Raw genomic sequence first — 25,893 nt, 5'->3', positions numbered from 1 at the left:
CAACGCCTCCGCGACCCGCGACGCAACGACGCACGACGCGCTACGTCAAGTCGGCCGAAGAAAACAGATACACAGCGAAGGAAAGGAAGTAGTGCTAATAAAAGTCCTTGCAACACATGATTGTGGTCGCTGGTTTTATTTTGAAAAAAACAAACATGAAAATGTGCGTTCTTGATGGCGAGCTTGACGCTTGCTGAATCGTACGATGAGTTGCCGGTGCACGCAGCCTACATGTTGTTACATAATAGCAGCGTTTTCCTCGGTCATGTGACAATATCTGGATTCCCACAGAGATAGCAGGCTCTCTGCCAAAGCTGTCTTTGATGAGTGGCCAATGTGTGATCTGTAGCCTACGTTCAATTTTCCGCAAGATACCCCTGTAAAATAACAGCTATATCAAAGATAAGATACATGTCCTTTCATCTTTTACGTCTATGAACATATTTAGACAAAATAATTAGCCTAGTGTTGGAGATAATCTTCCTTTCAGCTTTCACGGAAATGTATCAATATAAATGATATAATAGCCTAATATAAAAGTACATTTATGATTATGATATGTATTCATATATACATTTATGTTCATTACTACAACATTGCATGTTATGTAAATGTATTAAAACATTATGCACAATACTAACATTTGCACTCTCTGGTTGGATGCAAACTGCATTTCGTTGTGCAATGACAATAAAGGTGAATCTTATCTAATCTAATAAACAAATCAACTTTTTGGGCCAGAAAGAAGAGCTTGCCAAAGTCATTTAAATCTAAAAGCAATGGTTAAGCATTTATAAAAGTGAATCAAATATATCTTGTTTTTTTTAATAAATGTGGTGACTATTGATATAAATATATCCATACTCACATAGGAATCAATACAAACCATGCAACCGAACAGACATGCAGTTAATCGTTATCTTAGTAAAGATGGCAGTGTTTTCTCCCTTATCAGTGCTCACCATCCTCATTCTATGTTAAGTTAATTTTGTGGTGGGTTGTATTTTAAGTAACCACCAACCATGCTCTCAAAACGATGTAGTAAGAAAACCTGCACTCAAACCTTTACTGCATTGCTGTTATTAATAATAGCAATGCAGGGTTGTATAAAATTGCAAACAGTCCCAATGTTATATGATGCATAGGGTCAATAGAATCTCAATATTGATGGGCATCTGACTATAATATCAACATATTGTGTACATTTGGGTATATTCAGTTTCAAAATGCAACAAGTTGGCTGAAGAATGACTTCCGTGTTTGATAAAGAAGTGCACCGTAGGGGAAATCCTTCTATTAGGAGTGTGTGGCGTCATCTTGTGGATGTTAAATCACACATAGTATTTACACAGAAACACCAGCAGAGGGAAACCCAGACCCACTTATTGCAAATAAGCTGGGGCAAGGTTAACTCCACACAAGCAGTAATATTTACCATCCTGGTGGGATTTGTCTTGTCTCCAGTTGTCGGGAGTCTTTTTTCTGGCTTGTAGGCGATGTCTCTGAATTTGTAAAAACAAGGGTTGGATAGGAGAAAAAGAACCACTATATGCTGATGTGATCAAGGAGAAATGAACTTCTCACCCAACACCTCTCATAAACAGACATGTCCTCTGCCATGGTGACATTTGCAAAGCAGGGCCCCGTGCCAAGCTTTGGCAGGCTAGACGTGCTAAATGAACGGCCTTGCTGATGGGGATGGCAACATTAATTGTACAGCGGGGCTGCGATCTAAGAAGTGGGGCAGGCACCTGCTGCAGAAGTGGGTGAAGATGAAGAATGCTGTCCTAGATTGCCCACCAGCTCACCTTAACCCAACCCACCAAATTAATCAACTCTTCAGAGGCCATCCGGTTGTCTGGGGCAGGCATCCAGAGGAGGAGAGGAGCCTGTTTTAAGGCACAGGTCACACAGACTTGTAGGAGCCTGTTCAATTTAACAGAAGGGGAGAACAATACCACGCTGCAATGGTGCAGAGGCACTGGGGGTTAGACTTGCCCTGCAGGATGGAGTGGTAAGATTTAGCTCATCTTCAGCCATCTGTCTCTTTGTCTCCGCATGTTCTCTCGAGATGCGTTTTGAATGTGCTGGGGTTGAAACGCTGCTGATGTTTGATGAGGTGCACGGAGACAGAGGGGGTTTAGGAGGCCCACAGGGAGCACAGATGACTAACTCACTACTCCTCCTAATCTAGGACAAGCACACCTAGACATCCTTCATGACTCTAATGTTTTACTCGTGTCGGGCCAAAAATACGTCCACTGAGGTTAGCCAAAGTGGGTCGCCCAATGGCTTTTTTTGGATCACAGAAAAAGAAATCATGCCATCTAAATGATCGCTGTCTTCTAAAACCCACCCTGGACGGCAAAGAGCCTTCCCCACCAGTTTATTTTTACTGGTATCAAACTGGGTCAATGACGCCACAGAATACGACAAAAAACCCCATTTCAACAGTGTTTAAAACCCTCAAAAGACAGAGTAGTAGGGCTTAAAATCATTTTCCAAAACATTTTATTGGTCTTATAGAAAATAAAGTAAGCTGTATCAACAAACATACAATATATACATCAATAACTTAGACACCTCAGAGAATCACGTTTAAATCCACAGTTGTTACTGTATATATGAATACATGGTACTTATCTACAGATTGCAAAAAGTACAATAATTTAATTTATAAATAGTTACAATTAACTATTGTCTGTTTTCATACAAAGTACTGCAATATTTTATTACAACCCATACAGAAAAATAACAAAGACAGATAACTTACTTTGCATTACTCACTTTAGTCAGTTTCTTATAGCTTTGAAACACAGACCTACTCCATGGAGTAAGAGCAAGAAACCTGCACAGTCGGCTGTTTTCAAAGCATAATTTCATGAAAAAAGCCAATGTTGTAAGAGCTATTAAATTCAACTGCAACACAAGTGCTGTTATTTTTCCTCTCTACCTTGTTGCTTGTAAAAACCAAAAACAAATAGAAGAAAAAAGGCCATAACCAATTAAAAATTAAATCTGCAGAACAAATTACAGTGTTAAGATCAATTTCAAAAACACACCCAACACATAATGAGAACAGAAATGCTGTGGATGATGCTACAGCAAACAACGAGCATTAATGACTGGTGTAGCAGCAGAGGAACCTCAAATGTACAAAACACACACGCACACACGCATACCAAAAAAAAGAAATACGATATTGCAAGAGGCCCTTGTGACAGAATCTATTGTAGCAACCATTTCACTCAGTGTACAAACATTAATATATAACATCTTTCAGTCAGATATCCAAGTCCAATTCATGGATCATGTAGATCAGATCATTTGAGAAATTAGTGAGTACTGTCCCACGATTCCTTCAAAACACAGTTTAATGTTAGCTACTATAAACAAGGGCCAACTGCTCTTCCATTTAAATAATCTGAGAGCGAAATAAAAAAACACATTTTACAAAAAAAACCTACAAAACAGCAAGAATTATTAAATAACAGACCATAGTCACTTTGACAATATTGATTATTCTTACATCTACTCTTTCACACCTTTCCACTGAGTTGCATATTAAGGGTCACTTTTTCACAATGGTCTTTATTACCTACTGTAGCTACATACTAAACACCTGTATGTGTGAGACAGAGAGTCATCATCTCTAGCGGAGATTGAGATTGGTCGACGGCGTTGCTCGAACACCTTAAAAGACACTTGACACGAAAAAGATTCACTCCACAAGACTGCCACAGCAATAAGGACGCCAACATCGATACTGGGCTATGTCAAGAGTCAGATATATATTTTCCCACAGTTAACCAGTCAATGTAGAGAGCTAAGCATTTGGAGGGTAGAATACTTGCACACAGACGGTAGAACCAGCACCCAGGAGTTTTGCCGAGGTGTAGTTTTGAGTGACTGCCGATTAACACCTCGCCGACACTGTAACACATTCTGACCAGCGTGAGAGTGAGATCCCGATGAAGTGCATACTGTTCACATTTCTACACAACTACCTTGAGGTGTAAAAGTGCTCCCACTGCTAAATTCCTTTTCAGAGGACCGGGAGAGTGATGCGACACTTGGCACAATAGGAGCGCTGCTGGCAGCAGTGGATGATTGTAATTCTACGTGGTCTTGCCGTGTGTCTTTCTGAGTGTGGATTGAAGCCCTTTATGACATGCTTAATATAAAATGGAAAAAATGAACAGAGCTGCCATCCCCTACATCTCTTCTAGAATAGTTTGTTCATTTTTTTTTAGAGTGACCTGTTTTTGTCCTGAGCAAAACAAGCAGGAGTTTAGTGCATACAAACCCTCAGCCAAACCTTAGCGCTTTTAATCTGAAGATCCCGAGACCGGTGGGTCAATTCACACAAGTAATGCTGCACCATTTGGAGGTTAAGTTCAATGATGCAACCTTATCAATATAGTCTAACATTTGGAGAGGAACAACACTGTTAACTTCACATTTAATTTAGTCTGTAAAAATCTTAATTTGAAGGGTATTATTTATATTCCGACAAACTAATTCAAACCAATTAAGCGGCTAGAATGGAGAATATCTTCCCGACATGTTACAGAGGATGTATTTAGAGGGCATCCAGCACCAGGTGCAACCATATTTCAGATTCTGCAATGACAGTTTCACGTTAAGCTTAAGGGAAAAGTCAATAATGCCTTTTTTCACCCAATTCTGTCTTACATGGCTCAATGTGGTAAACTTCTAATGACAATATGATTTGTAACTAACACCAAGGAAGCGGAGGATATCACAGATGCCAATACGCACAAAGACAATTGACCTTGTTTACACCACCTAGTTTAGCTCTACAGATTTGTTTTAAATAGCACAGCATTGACATCTATACAGTGAACGACACTGCCAACTTGTCACTTACACGTCACGTCACGCGCTACCCCACAGTACGCGCCTAGTCACTAGAAAAAAGCTATCAGACTTCAATAGTAAGCCACTTTCGGTACAATTGCAAAAAAGATGTCACAGGAATTTTTTTTTTTTTAATGTTTTCTGTATCTGTATTTCTAGAAACAATGGAAGGTAATCTACCTAGTAATAAAAACCAAGAACTCAACATTAGACAAAGTTTTTCTACACCTTAACAATTCAAACAGTAAAGCTTGTGTAAAGATTTTGGAGAAAAAAAATCTCACGGCTCTGTTAACAAGTAATTACAAAAGAAATGCAATATATATCTTTTAAAACAAAAACAACTTGAACATATTTTCTCTATGAGCAAAAATTATGTTTGTGGATTTCACTGTTTTCCACCAAACACGAGGATATTACTGTTATAACATTCATGTTTTCAGATATTGTAGAAGAATCTTGTCATATTGGAATGGCACTGGAACAATAAGAACTGCTGATCATTTCTAAACGCTTCTCCTGAACCATAAATATGCAAGACCTCTTTGTATTTTCAGTGCATACATATATTATTGCATCTACCAGTCATACTGATAATGAAAAGTTGGTTAAAGCCCGTCACAGGTAAACAGAACTGAATGCTGGATTTGGGAGCATTATTCCGTGCTTAAATTGTTGACGGGCGCCAAAAATCACAATTTTGACTCGTTTACTAGTTTGGGTTAGTCAGGCTGTTATGTAGACACCTGTAGTATCCACACCGATAGTTTGTAACCGATTGTTTTTTAACCAAATATAAGTCAGTGCATAATAACAGGCAAGGGGTTAAGTTAAACCATATTTTTTTACTGGTTGTGAGACTCTAAAAAGGCCAATTCTTAGGACGGAAACATCTGTAGAGCTCAGTCTTAAATAAATGGACACGCAGTAAACAGTCTTACTTTGATCAATTCACTTTGTACCTCTTGCAACAGATTTTACTACTGAGTTTTTGTAACCACAATCATCTCTTTAAATTAAATATCTCAGTATCGTGTCTCCATTCTTCCAGCAACCAATGGTGCAATCGTACAATTTGATTGTGTCACTCTAAAGCACAAGATATCTGCTGACAGGAGCAGACTGCTGAGTCATACTTTCAGAGTGATTTTGGGAAGCTTAGTGTTAGTGCCACGCATTAAAGCGGACAGTAATCCTGCGGCATGTTACAATGCACTGACTGGTTTAGTCTTTTCCTCCCGCCCTTTCTGCTACTAGGACCTAGCCTGCGTTTTGGATTTGACGATGGTGATGACGCTGGTGGCGGCTACTTTACCAGGGATGAGGGGTCCTATGACCGAGGCCATGGGCCCCCTGGCTGAGGTGACGGGGTTGCGGGCCACAGTCCTAGCAAAGCTCTGGAGGGCCTCGTACTTTGAGCGCAGAGCATCCAGCTCCACCTTCATGCTGGCGTTCTCAGAGGCAAGCTTGTCCACTTCCTGTTGCAGCAGACCCTTTTGCTTCTCCAGCTCCTCTTTCTGGGTGACCCTCTTCACCCTGCAGCTGGCAGCGTAGCCCCGGTTCTTCAGGGTGCGCCGCCGCTGCTTCAGCTGAAGGATTTCGTCTTTCGTCAGGCCCCGTAGATGCTGGTTCAGCTCCCGCACGGACATGGTCACCAGCTCGTCGTCGGTCAGGCTGGTGCCATTTTCCCCTGGCTCCCGCTTCACCTGCAGATGGGGATTAGTTAGTCTTTGTTCAGCCGCGGAAAAAATTGAGACCACTTCTGCGTTATCTTTTTGGAATTCAACAGACACTGGAATGGCTGCCATACATGTAGAGATAAGTGGTCTCTTAATGTTTTTCCGGAGTTGTATTTTTCATTTCACGCATTTCATTTGGTGTCACACACTTTTTTATTTACCTTCAAGGCCTTGTTTCCCTTATTTGTGGTAGTCATGCCCCGAGAGCCGCGTCCACCTGTACTGCTGGTTTGTCTGGAAGGAAGCACATTTCTATATTAGCATATAGAAAACGATCACAAGAAAAAGACCTTGAAGGCAGAGTTCTCCGAAATGCACACAAATGTGTTTCAGGAAAAAGAGGCTACAGCATGACAAAGTCCTTTAAAAACACAAAGTGGGTCAAGGACTTCCTTTCAAGTGATGCCAAGTCCATTCAGTGAGAGGACTATTACTGCGCCTGTCACTATGAACAAATACCTTGGTGGTATGCATTTCCCAACCCGCCACAGGTCTCTCACTGCATTCAACCAGCAGCACGGCGAGTCAGGAGGAGGATAACATTTAGTTGTCTGGCAGCAATTCATTTTTTCTTGGAAATCAAAACTCGAGAGAAGTCACTTCTGTTAAGTGCAGAACCAGCAGATGAGAATGGACTGAAACAAAGCATTCTCTACTGTACCGTTCATACAAGCTCAGCTAAAATAAATCACAGAGGGACACGAGCAGGCTTTCATCTACTGTAGCAGCTCATACCTGTCTACATTTGGCTAGTGAGCGACTGTAATCCCATAAATCAATGAGAAGGGGTTTATGCTGTAACTACTGCAGCGCCTCGGTTACCATGCAGAACAACAGGGCTGCACTGCAGTGTACTGTGTCATGTCTGAACCGAGGGAACACCAAGAAAAGCTGCGCACACCAGAAATCTAACCTGCTCGTATTGAGACGGACAGAAGGCGGGGAGCCACAGGATAAGTCTGCGCGCACACACACACACACACACACACACACACAGTAGTGGCCCTGGGTGCTTTACACAACACACAGAATATGCTGTGTCAGCAACACTGGCACCCACCACAGTCAGCCCAGGCAGCACATTGCCTCTGTAAGCTGATTTACTCAGCCCAGCAGTGTGTGTTTGTATGAGGCACATAAACAAATGCATGAGGGCCTTTACAACCTCTCAGCATCACAGCAGAAAACAAAGGAAGAAATCTTGAAAAGAGTGTGTGTGTGTGTCACTGAGATAGTGTGTATGCAGAGAAGAGAAGAGAAGAGTCGTAGCTCTGAAGTGCACTAAGATGGCCAGGATATTTCCATGGCAACAAAAGGGTGCTACAGGTGGACCGGTCACCTGAGCAAAACAGGCAGAGACAGACGCTTGTTAAAAATGACCTGAATACGACACGATCACACAGGCTGGGGACATAACACGGGGTCAGACTGTGACTCGCATTCTTGATGCTTTCGCTTCAAAAAGTCCTCTGGCACCTCATAAAACTGCAATGTTTGCTTGTGATGCAGATGCCCACGGGAAAGAAAAAAAAACCTTCTGCGGAGGACTTTTTTAAATGTGATACTTTCATCCATGTGGGGCTGGCTATGAATAGCTGGCTGATAGTAACACCTACCTCTCCCCGGCCTTTGTGGTGACTCATTTCCAGTAAGCATTTGGACCACAGATGCAAAACATAATGGGATAATGGTCTGCCTGATGATGCACAGATAATGGACAAATAGACAGGAAAGTACTCCTCTAATAGCTACCGGGATGAGAGCAGAAAAAAAAAAAAAAGGCTGCTTCTTCCAAATTTCATATAAGCCTATCATTTTCCCCTCAGCTGCCGAGAAGCAACATTGTTCACAAAAACAGTCTTGAAAATGCAGAGAGATTGTCCAGGTTGAAGAGGCGGGTTCTGTCCCACAGCTGTGCGGGGTGGTAGGCATGGCTTGGCATGGCTGAAAGCTCGACCATATGACACCGTGGAATGATTGAGCCCGGGCTGCAACCCTCCAGCTCAGGCTGCCGCCGACAGACGGCTACCAATGACAGGGCATGGCAGCACAACACAGACAAGGTCCAACGCACAGCTGCTCCCTTCCACTACCGGGCATGTCATACCTCTCAGAGACAAAGAGGCAGACTCACACCAACACATGGGGATGAAAAATAAAGAAAAACACACAAAAAATCTAAAAAAAGAAACAGAATAGAGGAATTTCACAATGAGCTCTTCAGAGACCACTTCAGCATTATAATTTTCTCTTGTTTTATTATTTATAGGTATGTCTTTGAGTTAAAGGATTATTATTTTTATTTTTTTTGTATTCTATAAACTACTGACAATTTTTCTCCGTGTTGGAATTCAAATGACACTGGAATGGCTGCCGCTGTAGAGATAAAGACTTAAGAAACATTTGGAGTGGTCTCTTCATTTTATCCGGAGCTGTATATCAATAACACAGTGATTTGAAACTAGATATCTGTTGTCTTTTCCTGGATTTAAAAAAGGCAGCATCATGTTCAAGTACATTTTCCAAATGTCTATTATTGATGTATTAGATCTATACTATTGTATTGAAATCTCTTGCTGTGGTTAAATATTATATTTAAGCACCAAAAGTCAACGATACAATATCGTAGCAATATTGATATTATTTAACATGTCACCTTTATAGTTAATAGTAGATCAAACTGTACTTACTGGATTTCTGTACAATATTAATCTGTAGTTGTATATTTAATTCTATTTATATGCATATACTTGATCACTTTTTAACATTCCATGCATAATCTAGCTTATTTATTTTTCACTGTACTGTGCACAAAACCCTTGAATCTATTGAGAGTTTGGTCACACATATTGTGATAGTAGTTATAATCCATGTTTCCCAGCCCTAATTTGATCGGGACAGAATGCCCTTCATCTGACAAGTTCAGCCTCTTACCTGTGGCAATTAAAGGACACACTCGTTTCCTACTGTTAATGATTCCAAGTCTTTTTGCGAGTGTCTGGCAAAGGGTGCATGAGGCAGACGCTGGAGCACAACACACACACACACACACACACACACACACACACACACACACACACACACACACACACACACACACACACACACACACACACACACACACACACACACACACACACACACACACACACACACACACACACACACACACACACACACACACACACACACACACACAGACACAGACACAGACGTCTTTTGTAGGTGCTTGCTGAATTTTTATGAATCGCCTGGAAGAACGCTGACAAATCAGAGCTGATTGCTTGTGGAGGAGAGACATCACACCCACAGGAAATAGAAATCGCTGAGTGTGGTCACCCAGAGAAAAGAGAAGGAGGGGATGTGTGAGAGAAGGACAGAGAAAGAGAGACACGGGAAGAGAGGGTGAGAAGAAAGAAAGAAAGAGAGAGCAAAACAGCCTTGTGGAAAAAAATGCACGCTTGACACATTTGGAGGAGCTTGAGAAGAACAAGTTGAGAAAAAAAAAAGAAAAAGAAAACACTGATCTCAGCAAGGACCAAAACCAAGGTGCCAATTAGGAAGTTGTGAAGTTGAACTAACACGACAAGAGCAGCCCAGCCAACCTTCAGATGCTGTTTGTGTTCATCTGAATCCATAGAGGGGAGCGAGCGAAGGTGGGGTCGGCTTAGGTTGAGACTCAAGGGGGTGGGGGGGTAGGGGCTCTGGTTGGATAAATGCTGATGTGACATGATAGGTCCGGCCTTGAGCCTGTGTCATGCTTTAATGATCTTCTCCCCTCCACAGGATCTCTCCGGGGGGGGGGGGGCTGCCAAGGATGGACACCATTAGCTAGGGGACCCTTTGTTGAGGGGGAGAACCGAGGCTACAGCACGAGTCCCCCTGATGAATATTTATCACTGTCGTTCGCTGCCTGAGGTGGGGGGGCTGAATAAAGATGCTCAGGAGGTGAATCTTCAAGGATACATCCAAGGCTCTTCCATCAACGGCTGTCTACAAAATGGCGGTAGGCTGGTTGTGGGGGGGGGGGGTTTCTGGTACTGGGAGGTGGCATGCATGGTGGTTCAGGGCTGCCGGGAGAGCCTGCTCCACTTGACAGCGGTGTAACAAGATTATCAGGGCCATAAGAGCAAACAAAACCCCCCCAGCAACCCGCCTCAGAATCCAGATTACGACGGAGCCCACCCTCTGAATACTAAACACACGGCTAGGGAGGACTAACGGGGGGGGGGGGCTTCACTGAGACATGACAGTGGATTGCATCTAAAATAACCACACACACATTTATCCACAGACGGGTGACCAAAGCCTCATATATACGTTAAAGTTGTCGTGATTGATTCCTGAGCAGAAGCGTCTGAGGATTTGGCCCTGGCTGCTTGCTAATGAAGTGAATAAAACTCGACGGTGGAGGTGCATGCTGATGAAAGCCTGTTTTTAAGGACAACAGAGGCTCTATCCGACAATGGCAAACTCTGTTCTGTGGATATCATCGCGCCAGAGAATGCATTTCACTCTGAAAAAGTGTTTCCTCTGCCATGACCGGTCCAGGCGCTGCTCAGACGTAAAATAAGGCATGAGATGAAACCTGCACATCTAAGAGGATTAACAAAAGATGGAGCTGGATGTGGAATCAGTATGATCACCTATTCAGTTTCCCTGATCAATAATGGATGAGACTTCTAGCTCCATTATCATGGACTTTCCACAGCAATGAGGATAACCACCAGCACATGATGTGTGAAAAATAAAAATAAATGTCAGGAGGTTCCCGTCTCATTTATTTAGATTTTCTGATTATAGAGTGGTGCAGGAACGAGTCCTAAAACCTGGAAGTGGGTTAGCATTTTACCACTTCCGGTTCCCTCAGTCAATGGGATTTCTCCGTAGTAATTTGGAAAACAGTTCTAAATAAGGTCTGTGGTTGACACAAATTTAAGAGATGGATCACGACACAAATACATCGGCAGTGACCCCACTGGTGACTTTTGCAGAGTTTAGTCTGAAAAACCACGGTTGTTGAACAGGACTGAATAGGACTACAGAAGTTGTCGAGGACGTCGTACGTCATTAGCCCAAACACAGTAACAATCCCGATTGATTATTATTAATTAATTGAAACAGCCATGACTTCCTAGTTAAAGTCAATGTGGCTTAAAGGAAAAGTTTTGTTAAAATATGCAAGCGCGCAAAAGTCAGTTGAAACGATCTTAAGTGGAAGTCGTGTGACCCTGCTGTAGTTGGTTTATAGCATAACGTTAGCATTTTGCTTCTGGCGATTAGATTTATGATTCATTTCCCACAGATCTAAGTTTTTACAGTATTCCAAAATCCTGAGGAGAAATCGCATTGCTTTTTTGTCGAGGGAACCCATGCGCAGGTTACTTCCGGGTCGGCCTACAAAATACGTCATCCCTGCACCCTCTGTGTTCTCTTGTTCTTTCAGGAGTGATCTGCTTAATGCATTTTCCCCCCACCACAACATCTTCAACTCTTCATGCCTGATCGGAGCCTCTCCTTTTACTCCTTCCTTTGTAATTCAAAGTCGAAAAAAAAGATGGTCTAGATATTCAGATCTAATCATTCCTCCCTTCAGCTGAGTGAAGTCAATTATCGAGCAAGCCGCATGTGTTGGGCGCCATTTAACCGCAAATTAAAACTCAGACTCCTCTGATAGCTCTGGAAGAGTTACGGGAAGACTGGTGTAAAGTTGTGTGTGTGTGTGTGTGTGTGTGTGTGTGTGTGTGTGTGTGTGTGTGGGAAAAACAGTGTGTGTGTGAGAGAAAGGTACGATGGGAAGAGGGGAGGGAAGCTATTAACTACTAAGTATTCAGAGCGTGAAATAAGAGTGACAAAAAGAGGGAGAGGGGAAATCATTCAGCAGCTTTCAGAGGGGAAATGTGATACGCTTGTAGTAGAGGGGAAATACTAAGCCAATCGTTTTGACCGGTGGAGGATCGGCGCAACATTAAAATATCTGAAATCTTATGCTTGTTTTTTTTTGAAGGACTGACCCTTTAGAACAAATACAGCATGGCTATAATTGGAAGGGTATGGCGGTTGTTAGTGACGGTCTGGATATTGTCCCGACATTGTTCTCACCTGCAAAAATAAGTAATGCTAGGTGCCAAGAGAGAGATGCTGAATGTTATATTTTCATCGAAACACAATAACAACTGACAAAAAGTGTATTCTTAAACAAAGGGATTAAGTGAAGAGAAGTTCCCCATAAAAACGTGTACCTGCTGAATAATAAAACGAGAGAGAATTGAATGAGTGCTTATGATTAAACTTATTGAAGCACCTTAACCTGGACCAGAAGCGTTGGTAGCCTATGTTGCTAATTTACAAAGCAGTTTAGGTACCACTTTACAGTAAGACTACCCTTATAAAGGGTTTACGAACAATTAATTTATTAATTAGGTTGTGAATACTTTATAAATCATTAATAAGCTTTTATAAGACAAGAAATAAACAGGGCAACTTTGACCGGTGGGGAGAATCAACTCAGTGAACTACAGATCCCAAGGATGCTGGCTGATGAAGAAGAGGAAGTAAGCTAGGTAGCCAATATAAGTTTATTTGAACAAAGATCAGGGTAAAGGTTTTGTTTCAAGAAAGTAATAATGACAACAAACAACCCTAACCCTGGACATTCTAGAATACTTGTGATGTGATCAGTCAATGTAAAGAGATAAACAACCCTACTGTAATAGTTTTTTTACAACAAAAATGCTAAATATCATCCCCTGAATAAGACCGGCCTTAAAGGACCAAAGCAAACGGTTTTAGGCTGATAATTATCTCAAACATGCTGCAAATCTGACGTCAGATTTCAATTATCTTCATAAATATTAGTCAATATTGCTCTATTTGATATTAATGACAAAGTATCTTCAGTTGTCCGATGGAGACGATGAAAGCAGAGGAAGTGAGATATCTGTACATATGTGCACAATATTCCACATTCACACACCACAACATGCTGTCCTCTGATAAACGCTGGCTCTGGAAAATCCCCATATGGAGGCTAGTATGTAAGCGGTGGAATTTGTATCCAGTTCATGTGGTTTAAAGTGAAAAGATGAATCACAGCACCTCAAGGGATTTTGTTTGTTCTGAAGTCACCGATTATCTGAAGCTTATTTAAAATGACTCGGGTTAGACTGGTCTGCATTAACCAATGTTTCTATACATGCATAATCTATTTCTAAGCCCAGTAGCTGCTGTTTACTCTGCTCTGTTAGTACGAGCTATATGACAGGAGAAGAGACTCCATTGGCCTTCCGCAGTATCTGCCTGGAGGACTTGATTAAACAGGAAGAGAATAGCTCTTGATACTTCAGCCTTGCACTGGCAGAGGTAGTAAGGGTTGCAGGCATCCCACACACTGGCAAAATATCCAGGAGCTTTACTACACTGGTTGCATACATATTAAACGCATATTGCATTAACCCAACAGCAGAAAGGCAGCACTAAAAGGCTAGAGCAGTTCAACACATTTTAATGCTACTAAAGTCAAATCAAAATGAAACGATTCATGCCGCTACGATTTCAGGTGGTTTCTCTTCAATTAAAAACAACTCTGATAAAGCCATCAAACAAACGGAGCTACCATCACAGTGTAAAAAAGAATAAGAAGTGAATCATCTTTTCCTGTGGAGGGCTTTGATTCTAATGCAGTGAGTTAGCCAAAGTTATAACCTGGAAGTACCAAAGATGCTCATTTCTATTAAAGACATCGCCACCACTCAGTTGAAATAACGGCATGTGATGGACGAAGTCTGACGACAGGATCTTTGATGGAGCCTCACACTCGATGTGTTTGTCCAAGAAAAATAATTAAAGAATGTACAAGGACATCCCTCTGGAATGCAGTCTGACTTACTAATCATGCATCAGTACACAGTTGTTTTAACTATAAAAGATTGTAAATGTAAACTGTGAACTCCTCACATATTTTAGCCTGAAGTGAAGCAGGGAGGACTGGAACAAATTACAAATATCAAAGAGGAAGAGGATTGGAAAGGATGGATGAAACGATTCTTTTTTTTGGAAGTAAGGTCACAAGTTAGATCCCCAAAGCTCCCAGTTTGCGTGCAACAGATGAGCTGAAATAGTTTTTCCAGAGCAAAAAACTGAACCCCAACCTGCTCCATCTGTGGAGCTTCAGACAAATCATTAAGAACTTCAAATAGTATTCAGCAATAGATATTACACAGGGACAGCTTTATTGACATATCCCTTCCCTTTTGTATTTTTTGAAATGTTGTTTAAATAACGCCTCACATTTATAAAAATGATGCCAATGTGTCTCAGTAGTGCCAGTAATAGATATGGTTTGATAGCAAGCAAAACAAATACTGTGTCCTCCTGCATGTGTAGCATTTTTTAATCAAATGATCCGTCACATTTTTACAAGACAGTACTAATGTCTAATGATCTGCGTGAGCTCCTTTCCAATGTGGGTTATACACTGCTTATCTTAGAACAAGGTCTTGCTATCTTTAACCTCCTTAGAAAAATCGTATACATATCCAGCCGAGAACACTCTCATGAAACTCTCTGAAAACTGTCAACTTTCTTCCCTGGCTCATTTAATTTTTGACATTTCCCCTTTACACAAATATAGGTGTAGTTAAATCCCTTGTTTTCAATGTCAGTTCACCACTGATACGTCTCACACATTAATCAGCCGAGATAAAAGTAGGTTACATGAGAAACAGCAGCCAGTTCCACGCTTATGCTCTTCATGTTCCGTCCAATATTGGCTAATCTAAATAATGAACACACAGAGAGCAGTAATGAACATGCCAAGTCTAACTCAAGTTCCAAACAGAAAATCATCAAACACACTTGCTACTCTGTCTGGATGAAAGTATTACTTTGAGAAGTGGAGCGGGCATATCGCAATGCTAAGCAATCGTAATCCGCACTACACTTGCAAGAGGTTTCATCACCAACATTCCCTCCCTATTGCAAAAAAAAAATCGGGGAAAGAATAACTATATTGATCTTTTTCTCCCTTGCTTCCAGGCATTCCCATTTCCCCGTGCAGCTTAAGCAGCGCTTTTGTGGACAAATCCCACATTTGTGTTTCTTTCTGGAGGCTATTAATTGTCCTGGATAGGCGGAACCACTCCCAAGGCACAGCTGTGTTGGCCGTACAGAGGTGCTGGTGGCCAGACTGCATTCTGTGCAAAGTCTTGCCTCGTGTTTCATCAACCTCAAATATCCCCTTCTACCCTCCGCCGCCTGCACAGTCTGAGCCACGCCACTGGGTATGAGTTGTGCACTCGGTTCACCTCTGTGGTTCCCAGCCTTATTTTATCTTCGCTTCCTGAATGCAAGTGGCGATAAATCTCAGAGCTGATCTCCACCACTCCCAGCCTCCATCCCCACACCATTGTCAGCCCCATCAGGCTCTTATACGGGCCCTCATCTGTTCCTGTTACCTGCAGAGAGAGAGGCAGAGGCGGGCATTACGCTGTATTGCAAAGCCGAGCTTCTGATGTTGGACTGGCCTGTCTGCTAAGCACACTTCAATGCCCTGCTCGCATGAACAGAGATGATGAAACAAGTTGAATATCTGAGCAAGAATGGGCAACTTCTATCTGTTTGGCCCTGCCTGTATATGCTCAACAGTTTCCAAGGTGACTTTTCCAATTGCACAGAGATTCTCCATGGATAATTCATCACCTGCCCTCCGTAAGCGTGCACTCTAATAGGCAGCAAATTTCATCATGTCACACACAGGGAAACAAGAGCATCTGCCAACCCAAAATAAAAAGAAATTAAGTGTTATAATACGTTGAATTATAATCACAAGCAAGCTGGCATCCCTTAATACAACTATTCAATAACAAAAATAAAAAGCATTTTCCAACACGACCCACACAATTATTTCTACCAGCATTTTATTTCAAATACATTAGATGTTATTTTTTTGACTTCCAACACATCCCATTATTACACATGACCCAAATTAAACAGTCACTTATTGAGGGACTCCATTATAACAACACAGGCATAATATATTGCTTATCATGCATTTTTTAAATGGATTTGACATCACAGTTGACATCTAAGCACTTAGTCTAAATGTACTTGCACCCTGGCTTGTTGAAGCACATCAGGACAGCACTGCAATAAAATGCACATTCTCAACTGAATGTAGATGAGGCTGTTGATAAATGCATGGTGGTCATCACTTGATGCTCATGGCTTGATGACTGACTTGCACGACCGATCGGCACCCTTTCGATCCATCTCTTTAATAACGGCGGCTTGGTGATAAACATCGACCCTTATCCACCGAGCAGACCTTTGTCCGGTGGTGCCATATTTCGGGGTGGATTCTGAGAACGTCTAAATACATCAATGTGATGATTCAGCACGATAAAAGAAGACCGCTGCTTGTTTGTTTGCCTTTGACATTAAAGCATCATTGTGGTGAACTGCCTGGCTGTGAGAATAAAGCCAAGGACGGCGGGTTTGGCACTGCCATTGTTACAATTTAACCAGTGGTTTAATGAATTGTCACTTCAGGTGAACCAATTCAATCGGAAACGATGCTTTGGATTTCCCAACATGTTTAATGCATGCATGCCTTTCAAAAGCTGCACAAAAGCACAGCGCACATATTGGACAATCACATTCACGTTTGACAGAAATGCCATGAGGAGAAATACTGAAAACCAACCTGATCTGGCTAACCCGCTGCCTCGGCTTGCTCTCGCTCCTCTTCACAACGAGGTGATGAAGCAGCAGGTTTGAACAGCGAGAAGCGCATGAGTTGACAAACCAGCAAGGCGCGCTGTGATACAGTGGACACCAAACTATTTATCACAAAGGAAACCTAGTTTCACAGTTTTGACATTCCACGACTCTGGCTGCAACCTCTCTACGCCTGCTTGTGAAAGTGGCAAACAACTCCCCGCCTACAAAACAAGCAGGCGAGGAAATCCCCGTGCTCAGCCTTCCTACTATAACAGTAGCAACACAGCACCACGAGCGATTTAACAACCGGGGAAATCTCCGTTTTGCGCACCAAACTGCCGGTTGTTACGCTACAAAAAGAAAATATTAATGACATGTTTTATTCGCTGCTCATGTGTGTGTGTAAAAAATATTACAAGCTGCCATCTCAGCATAGTAGAAAGCCCGAACCGTTCAGTTTCCATCGACTACACACACATTTCCGGTTGTTGCTTTCAAAATAAACCCAACATTTGTGAGAGCATGTGTTTAACCTCTTGAACAGTACAGATGCTCGTATTTTGAAAAACCAACGCTGGAATGAATCTGGCAAACTTGACCAGGAGAGATAGAAGAAGCTATGTATGCTAACCCCTAAAGCTAGCCGCGGCCAGCTTGTCAGCGGCAAAGGCATGCACACTCAGCATAACAACACCGACTCTGTTTGGTTTACAGACCCACCTGACTTAAAAATGACGCTCTCTGAAGTTGTTGCCGTCAGGGTCCTGTTCTTACACCGTCACGGCGGTGAGCAAACATTAGAGACAGTTAAATATTGGTGTCACTGACAGAAGCGGCAGCGCTTCCAAATGCCAGCTCGTGCTCTCCTTGTTGATTCCTTTCTCTTGTATTGAAGCCAGACGTCATCGTGTTTGGTCACGTGCCTTCATTCATGAAGGAGCTTCTTTCCGCACAAGAAAAAAACATTTTAACCGAAAATATACCACCTATTAGTACATTGGAGCTGCTAATGACTGTATGGGGACTGGGAAAAAGTATTGTTGGCATTCGCTGAATCTAACACTAGCCAATGTTACACAAATAACCACAAAATTATTCGTTTTTTAAAACATATTAATAAACCAAAACAACCTCACAGCTTAATTTCATCATAATATATGCATTTCTTTTCAACAAAGTAATTGTGAGATTGCATAAATACATGTGTATTTGTGATTGCACTTCCAGGGAATAAGGGCTCACTGATTCACTGCATACCACTGAAATACTCTTTAGTAAAACTAACTTGGCGACCCAACACCAGCAACTCCTGACTGAATTTTTTCAAGCCATAGTTACAACAGATATCGCAACCGTAAGTCTTCAACCTTGACAAATTATTTCACTATAGAAAGAAATATAGCTCATACTGTTTTTACAGCGTCGTCCCAAATATAGATGTTTTATTATCAAAACATATCCCAAAGGTTCTCTTTTGTTCCCACACCATCTGCCAGTAGTGGTTAATTCACAGCATACAATTCAGAGCATATCAAATGGGCTGTTTCAAAGCTTGACAATAAATCACTTCTTTCTGGTCCTAGGGTTATTGCTGTGGAACATACTGATCCCATGAGATCTGACTTCGACACCCTCTGGAATCACTCCTGGCTGCTGCAACACTTGGTCCAGAGTTGTCTTCTTAATGGCAGCGGAGGATATTTTCTCTTGGTCTGCCAAAAACTGAAGTTCCCTTTTAGAGAAGGGTAGGAAAAGACAAGACATTTACAACATTGTAAAAAACATACATATTTATCAATTCATAGTATAGTAGCTTAATAATAGTCTCATCACTAAGTAACTATCAAAAGGACAAACTCTCACTATGACATTATTTGCATATAGCACCATCTACTGTCTAAATTATAAACTTCCAGATAAATACATCACCCTTTGGTCATTTGAATATGACAATTAACTTAAAAGCATCCCTGTGACAGGACATATGATTTGTCATTTTGTTTGTCTCACACTTTCCTTATCAACTTACTTAGTCCTAATACAGGAAGCCTCTACAGCATTGATGAGGAGGCTGCGGAAGCCACCACTCTCCATGACATGCAGGGCGTGGATGGTGGCGCCCCCTGGTGAACACACATTGTCCTTGAGCTGGCCAGGGTGTTGCTCTGAGTCTAAAAGCATTTTAGCAGCCCCCTTGAAGGAAACAAAACAAGATCCACATTAGACTAACACACTATTGATGTCATATCCAACTTATATATTCAGGCTGTGTCCATAGCCAACTAAGACAGACTGCGGTCAACACCTGTCAAAACTGAATCTTGATTTATAGATTGTACCAATACAATTAAACTGTTTGCATCAGAATTTAAAATGTACCCGAGTGAATCAAGACAGAGTCATTTTTATAGGAATCCATCACAGCAAAGGTTGAAAAACATAATTAAAACCACCCCGATTGTAATACGTCAAGGAAGCAAATACCATTCAAAGAAGCATACATGTAACACATACATTTGTTTAAAAATGAATAAAAGTAATACCAGCAGGGCTTGGGCTCCGAGGCGAACAGCCAGTCTTCTGGGCAGGCCCATTTTCACTCCACCATCAGCAAGGGCATCTACAGCTGTAAATGCCTGCAAGTTTCATAGTCGTAAAAAAGATATAACTACTCACAATTTCTAATGGTAAAGCAACATTGAAAAACACTCTGAACATTATATAAAGGACTCACGTAAGCAGGACCACTGCCGCTGAGACCGGTGACGGCATCAATCAGGTCCTCCTCTACCTCAGTGCAGTATCCTACACTGGCCATCAGCTGCTCCAGAAGCTTTCCCTCCTCTACTTTTGCATGGGTGCCTGTGGCGTACACGGTGGCCCCCTCACGCACCACTACTGGAGTGTTTGTCATGCAGCGCATTACCTTGGGAAAAGCACAATACAGCTGCAGCTTCTGTAGGGGAAAGCAATGTATGAGTGGATTGTCCTGAAATGATAGGGAATCATGATAGGATCATTTGTACTCTTCTTGGTAAAATAACTTGTATGGCTCAATGTTAATAGTCAGTCTAAGTTGTTAGCCTAACATTTCATTTGTCTTTTGCAGAGGTGCTGACAGATCAATCTATTAGTTTCAGTGAAGCCGATCAAGTCACAATATCGCCAGCCTCTGCTCTGACTCTATTTGGCCGTGTTTAAAAAAAACAACAATGTAAACGAGCCTTTCCAAAAAATCAGATCAGAGCAATAATTCAGAATTGAGCACACAGGCTTGCAGGCATGGGTGTTTAGGGTTCAAGCAACTAACCACTGTCATGTTACAGCATGTTACTGTTCTGCCTGTGGGTCTGCAGCATATGAGAGCAGAAATGCTGTGGGAGCCTTGTGCTAAAAAAAACAAAATAACCAACATTTCTCTAGCTTTAGCCATCCTCTATAGCTGTGAGGTACATAAAAACATGATTACTCATAGCATATCTTTTGAAATCACTTGTGTTTTAATCATCGTAAAAATATAGTTTAGGTAATGCAGTTTCCTGCTCTTAAAAGACACATTTAAAGTTAAGAGAATCATTTTCTGAAGTGATTTGACTTTTCAGTTGCATAAACAAACCACAGGACCTTTATCTTCTTATAAATGTTTTGTTTACATGCAATAATGGTCATTGTCCAAGATATATTTTACATGTATGACTAAATATTGAGTTATTTATCATATTTTGCCATATGTCAAGTTTTACTATTTGAGGTTTGTAATGTGTGGACGCAGAGGTCTTTCACTTGCCTTCTCTATAGAGCTGATGGTGACACCTGCCGCACAGGACACAATAAGATGACGATCTTCAATGTCTGGTCCAATCTCATCCAGTACAAAGGGGATGATGTGGGGCTTCACGGCCAGGAAGAGAACATCACTCTTGCTCACTGTCTCTTTGTTGCTTGTTGTGAAATTGACACCCAATTTCTGTAAACAATTACATGTTTTAATACTTTTTTGGTACAATATGCAAGTAAATCAATTATTAATTTCTTAATAACAAAGAATGTTATTCATAAATAAACAGAATTACTGATTTAACACAGTATTGATCCCCAATTGTCTACATACCCTTAGCCCCTGTACTGTGGGGAGATCTGTGTCTGGGGAACTGGCTGTGATTCTGTGGGTGGCAATCACGCCTTGAAGTGGACAAAATGTCCAAAAATAATTTCAGTGTCTGATTGCAATCAACATACACTAGCCACACAAGTGCAATCTTTAAAATACAAACATGGCAAAGCATTTTTAAACTCACCTGCAGCTGAAAATCCTCTCACCAGAGCGTGGGCCAGCTGGCCTGCTCCTATGAAACCCACACTCATTTTACCTGTGTGCGTTCAGAGCAAAACTTTATCAAGGATGAATTCATTATCTCTCAACACAGACAGGTAATATCGACGAGGTCAACAAATGTTGTGCAGCTTGTATCCTCCTGACAGCGACGTATGTTGTGCTGTAGTAGTAAACAAACTCCTACTTCCTTATTAAGCAAAGCGAATGACATTTCTGAACACACCGTGGCAGCAGCTACATTGTTACAGTGGGAAAAGACTTACAAATAAACCCTGAAGTCGACGCTTAGTTGACCGACAGACCGACAAATACAGCAACCTCTTAACAGAAACACCTGAAATCTGTCTACTGTCAACGTGGCTCATCTGTGTCGCACACTACTGTACCTGTTGGGATACATTTGACTGACAAGTGAACAAGCCAATGATCACGCACGTTCAGGCAACATGCATCACGTTCGACCAATCACAGAGGTGTTGGTAGTCACTTTGAGGCGGGTTCTTTAAAACCCGAAAACCTAGCTGCCTCAGGTTTGGCCATGGGGGAGAAAGGTTGTTGAGGATGCGGGTAATATCCTATCAACTACAGTGGGAAACTTAGAAACGTATGTTACGGTAGAGAACATTTGCAAGGAAAAAGACAAGTTTGTCTGACCGAAGTAGCATAGTTAGCACTCTTGAGTAAGTATAACATTTTTGCATTCATCTTCAATGCCTCCAATGAACATTTTTAAAGTAGTTAGTCTTTTACATTTACGTCAACAAAACCCACTTGTAGATTCAGAGAAGGGAATTTCGGCCCAATTTCAACTACTTCCAAGTTGACTGGAGAAGGGAAAAAATTGTGAAGATTCCTACAACACTTAAAGATAGTCACAGAGTCACGTCATTGTGAGACATGCATTTCGGCTTGTTTTTTGACCAGTATATGGAGCAAAATAAGTCGCATAAAAAAGCAAGCCCACTTTAAGCTGCTAATGTTTTCACCAGTTAGGTGTGGATGCTTTTCAGGAAAATGTTTTCTAACACTGTAATCTACAGACTACATGCAGTTTAACATATATTTAAATTACTCTGGTCAGCTATTTAATATTAAAATATGTTAATTTAATTTAGCCCATGAATCATTAGTGCTTTAACAATCAACACAACTACCAATTTTGATTTTGATTTAAACCCTTGCCAATAATGATGTCACTGTTTAGGAATAGTTGTTGAAAGTGAAAGTGAAGGTTCATATATCAAAATAATCTTACTCATACAGCAAAAGGCAGACAAATAAAATTACCAACAAAACACATGATTAGATATTTTATTAAATATGAAACATTTTGTATCAGAAATATAGCAAAAAAAAAGATATCAAACAGTTGGTTGTGCTTTCTTAATTGAAATTAATTGTAATACTGCTGTCGAAGTCTTGTTTAAAAGAAAAAAAAACATGTATCTGATACACTTAACATTCAGCCGAAGAAGACCGCAAAGCCTGGTAAACTTTTTGCATTAGATGCAATGTATGATGATAAACTGTCGTACAAGACACAAGAAAATGTTCAAAAACCTGAACCAAAAGCTATGTTCAGTGCATACTGTAAACTTAGCCTATGCTATTTAAGAGCGATATCTTCCTTCATTTGAGTCGTACAGACATTTTAATACATAAATAAATGGTTCAGCCTGTGTATTCTGAGGCTCTGATTCAACATTAATATTCTAAACATTATTCCACACTCCCGTAGGTCCTTCCTGTTTGCAACCACCAAAGGAATCTGGAGCAGGGGGATGTATTTGGTGCTAAGCTGGACAAACTTCCAAGGGTCCTCTTTGAACAAAGTTGCAACGATCAGCTCGTCGGAGCACCTAGCATTGTCTTTCTGGTAAGTCACTGCTGAACCTTGGCAAAATACTTTATTAGTTGGTAGAATAGGGTAGCACTGTAAATTCTTCTACCTATATTTGCTAAATGAACACTGATTAAAAAATTTAAAAAGTCCATATAGATGCAGTAGCAGAAATCTATGGATTCAAGAGATTGAGTTCTTCACAGAGACTTGACTGAGGAGAGCAAGGTGGATGTGGTCTCGAAATGTCTCTATTTGTCTTTGAGTCTATAGTCTTTAGGAGAGTGGGGTGGGGATTCAGACAGCAGCAGAGCTGGAGACGAAGCGAATCCTCTGGGAGTAAACCAGGTCAACAAAATAAAGGATCATGTTTACGTTGGTGAACACAGCCACAACTAGTTTACTGTCCCAGGGACATTCTCCACGTGGGCAGTCCTCAGGACGAGTAGTGGTGCCGTACTTCCTGTCAAAGCTGAAGATGGGCCAGATGAGGGCAGTGCTGAGGTAAAGCATCACAGCGAAGAAGGTGTAGACAATCACAAACCGATCAAAGGGGAACCGCAGTGCAGAGGTCCTACCGGAAACTGTCACTCCAACTACTATGACAGTAATAGTGAAGCACAGGCTGTACACCACCACACAGTACTGAGTGGCAATGTGGAGGGTGTACTCACTGTCGTTGGCCAGGGCCCCGAAAATTATACAGGCCACAAAACCCTGGACCACTTTCAGTAGACCGGACACAGTAGCCATGTAACCCACCACGGCCCCCGTCTTTGCTCGAGTTAGGAAAACCTCAGCACCGTAAGGGAAGCAGCAGACACTGGAGCATACAGTGACAGCAATACGGTACATTTGGGCCTCACAGCTTTCATCAGGGCACTCTGTTTGGAGGAAGTAAACAGGGTAGACCACTGAGGCAGTGATGTACATGAGCGTTGCCAGCATTGCAAAGGCCACAGTGAAGTTATCCCAGGAAATGGGCATGCATGCGTGGAGCCGTGTGATGTCCAGGGTGAACACAACCAGTGTGACGGCAAAGCAGAAGCACCACACAAACATGCAAAATTGTCCATAGGTGGCGCTGTAGCCTGCGCTGTGGGATACAAGGGCCATTATGGTGCAACCGAGGAGCAGCTGGCACATTCTGGATATACCTAAAGGTGACAGCACAGCTTCTTTGTTGAGGTAGTGTCCTCCATTAGAATCCATGGTGTGTGTCGAGTCTCTTAGTAGCAGTTGTTTTTCTTGGGGAGATTCCTGACGTGCTGCTCCCTTTCTCGCTGTCCTTGTGGCCCACGTTTTTTTTTTTGTTGGGCACAGAACTTTAACCTTTCCTCGGTTGCTTCTTTATAAATAGTCTTTAATTACATATGTCTGTAATTCTCACCTAAGCTTGCTTTGTAATTACAGTAGTGTGCTTAACATCAAGACACATTTATACACTGTTATGTAGCAGTTTGCACAGTAAACGTAAAGGTTATTTGTTTAGACCTTAAAATAAGATGATCTAAGATTTATCGTAATGTTTTTCCAGGCATCACAAGGCTCTAAATTATGAATACCAAATAGTATTTATGTACATCATATAACACTGGTATCAATGCTTTTACACAGTTATGTTATATTTTATAATTTTTCTCCTGGTCTTACTCAAAGCTGAAGTGTTTGTCCTCAGAAATCTTGGTTGTTCCTTGCGTGCTCTCTTCAATCACCAAATTGTCCAGTGTATGAAAAGTTGAAAGTGTAGAAGGTCCTCTAAAAGTCGTATACAGTGATCAATCTTCCAACAATGGCCGGCAGTGCTGGACAGGTGGACGGGTTTGTTGTCCTGTCAGTCAAGTTCCATTACTCCGCAACTCGGTCCTTGTAATCTTTTCACAGTAGGCCCTTAACTGCCCGTCCAAATAACTCAAACCGTTGGCTCTGTCTCTTGCTCTTTGTCTTGCTGTTTCTGTATCCTTTTGCCTCCTGGATTTGGTCTCCCACTCTTTCTTGCGCACACAAACACACACCCTCTTCCTGCTGTGTGTGTCAGTGTGCACTCAAGGGGTTGTTTAAATGAAAGTTTGTGCCGAGACCAGGGTTACAGGCCCCGCCAGCTCTATAAATAGGGGGTCTATATTCCACAGAAGGGTGGGAGGCTACATGTGGCAGGCAGTATGGGAGTCGTATTTCTAGGGAGCACCCAGGGAGGCTGAATCAGAGCACCCTCAGAAAGAAACTGGCATTTATGCACGGTGTAATGACAGGGAGTGAAGCTAAGACTCCCATTAGAGGCATAAATTACATACAGGGCCAGAAGGATGATTATGCACAAGTGATGACAGATTTGAGCGATGCATGTGAGAGGGAAGTGGAAATAAATAGTAGTTACT

At 41.7% G+C, this 25,893-nt stretch overlaps 3 protein-coding genes across 5 annotated transcripts; all 3 read right to left on the bottom strand.

The window, feature by feature from the left end:
• Positions 1–2,494: 2,494 nt before the first annotated feature.
• On the bottom strand, positions 2,495–18,529 carry LOC134878140 (transcription factor MafG). Of its 2 annotated transcripts, none has more exons than XM_063903981.1 (3): positions 18,060–18,529; positions 6,782–6,854; positions 2,495–6,587 (listed from the first exon to the last, which is right to left on the bottom strand). In XM_063903981.1, exons 2-3 carry the CDS (start codon positions 6,815–6,817, stop codon positions 6,135–6,137), a joined length of 489 nt encoding a protein of 162 aa, XP_063760051.1. In that variant the 5' UTR covers positions 6,818–6,854; positions 18,060–18,529; the 3' UTR covers positions 2,495–6,134. The 2 variants fall into 2 exon arrangements, with proteins under 2 accessions (XP_063760051.1, XP_063760052.1); XM_063903982.1 differs by lacking the exon at positions 18,060–18,529 and adding an exon at positions 17,323–18,047.
• A 219-nt stretch (positions 18,530–18,748) lies between these two features.
• pycr1a (pyrroline-5-carboxylate reductase 1a) lies at positions 18,749–25,553 on the bottom strand. 2 transcript variants are annotated; one of them, XM_063903979.1, is made up of 8 exons: positions 25,169–25,553; positions 21,638–21,709; positions 21,451–21,521; positions 21,127–21,306; positions 20,074–20,295; positions 19,883–19,975; positions 19,369–19,532; positions 18,749–19,071 (listed from the first exon to the last, which is right to left on the bottom strand). In XM_063903979.1, the coding sequence occupies exons 2-8, from the start codon at positions 21,702–21,704 to the stop codon at positions 18,903–18,905; spliced, it is 966 nt and encodes a 321-aa protein (XP_063760049.1). In that variant the 5' UTR covers positions 21,705–21,709; positions 25,169–25,553; the 3' UTR covers positions 18,749–18,902. The 2 variants fall into 2 exon arrangements, with proteins under 2 accessions (XP_063760049.1, XP_063760048.1); XM_063903978.1 differs by lacking the exon at positions 25,169–25,553 and adding an exon at positions 21,939–22,103.
• LOC134878139 (myeloid-associated differentiation marker-like protein 2) lies at positions 22,970–25,158 on the bottom strand. Its single transcript, XM_063903980.1, has one exon. It carries the CDS (start codon positions 24,725–24,727, stop codon positions 23,813–23,815), a length of 915 nt encoding a protein of 304 aa, XP_063760050.1. The 5' UTR covers positions 24,728–25,158; the 3' UTR covers positions 22,970–23,812.
• Positions 25,554–25,893: the final 340 nt, after the last annotated feature.

Source organism: Eleginops maclovinus, chromosome 16 (genome assembly GCF_036324505.1).
Source record: "Eleginops maclovinus isolate JMC-PN-2008 ecotype Puerto Natales chromosome 16, JC_Emac_rtc_rv5, whole genome shotgun sequence".
Lineage (NCBI taxonomy): Eukaryota > Metazoa > Chordata > Actinopteri > Perciformes > Eleginopidae > Eleginops > Eleginops maclovinus.
The sequence above is the reverse complement of the archived record's forward strand: the minus strand, read 5'-3'. Positions and strand labels throughout refer to the sequence as shown.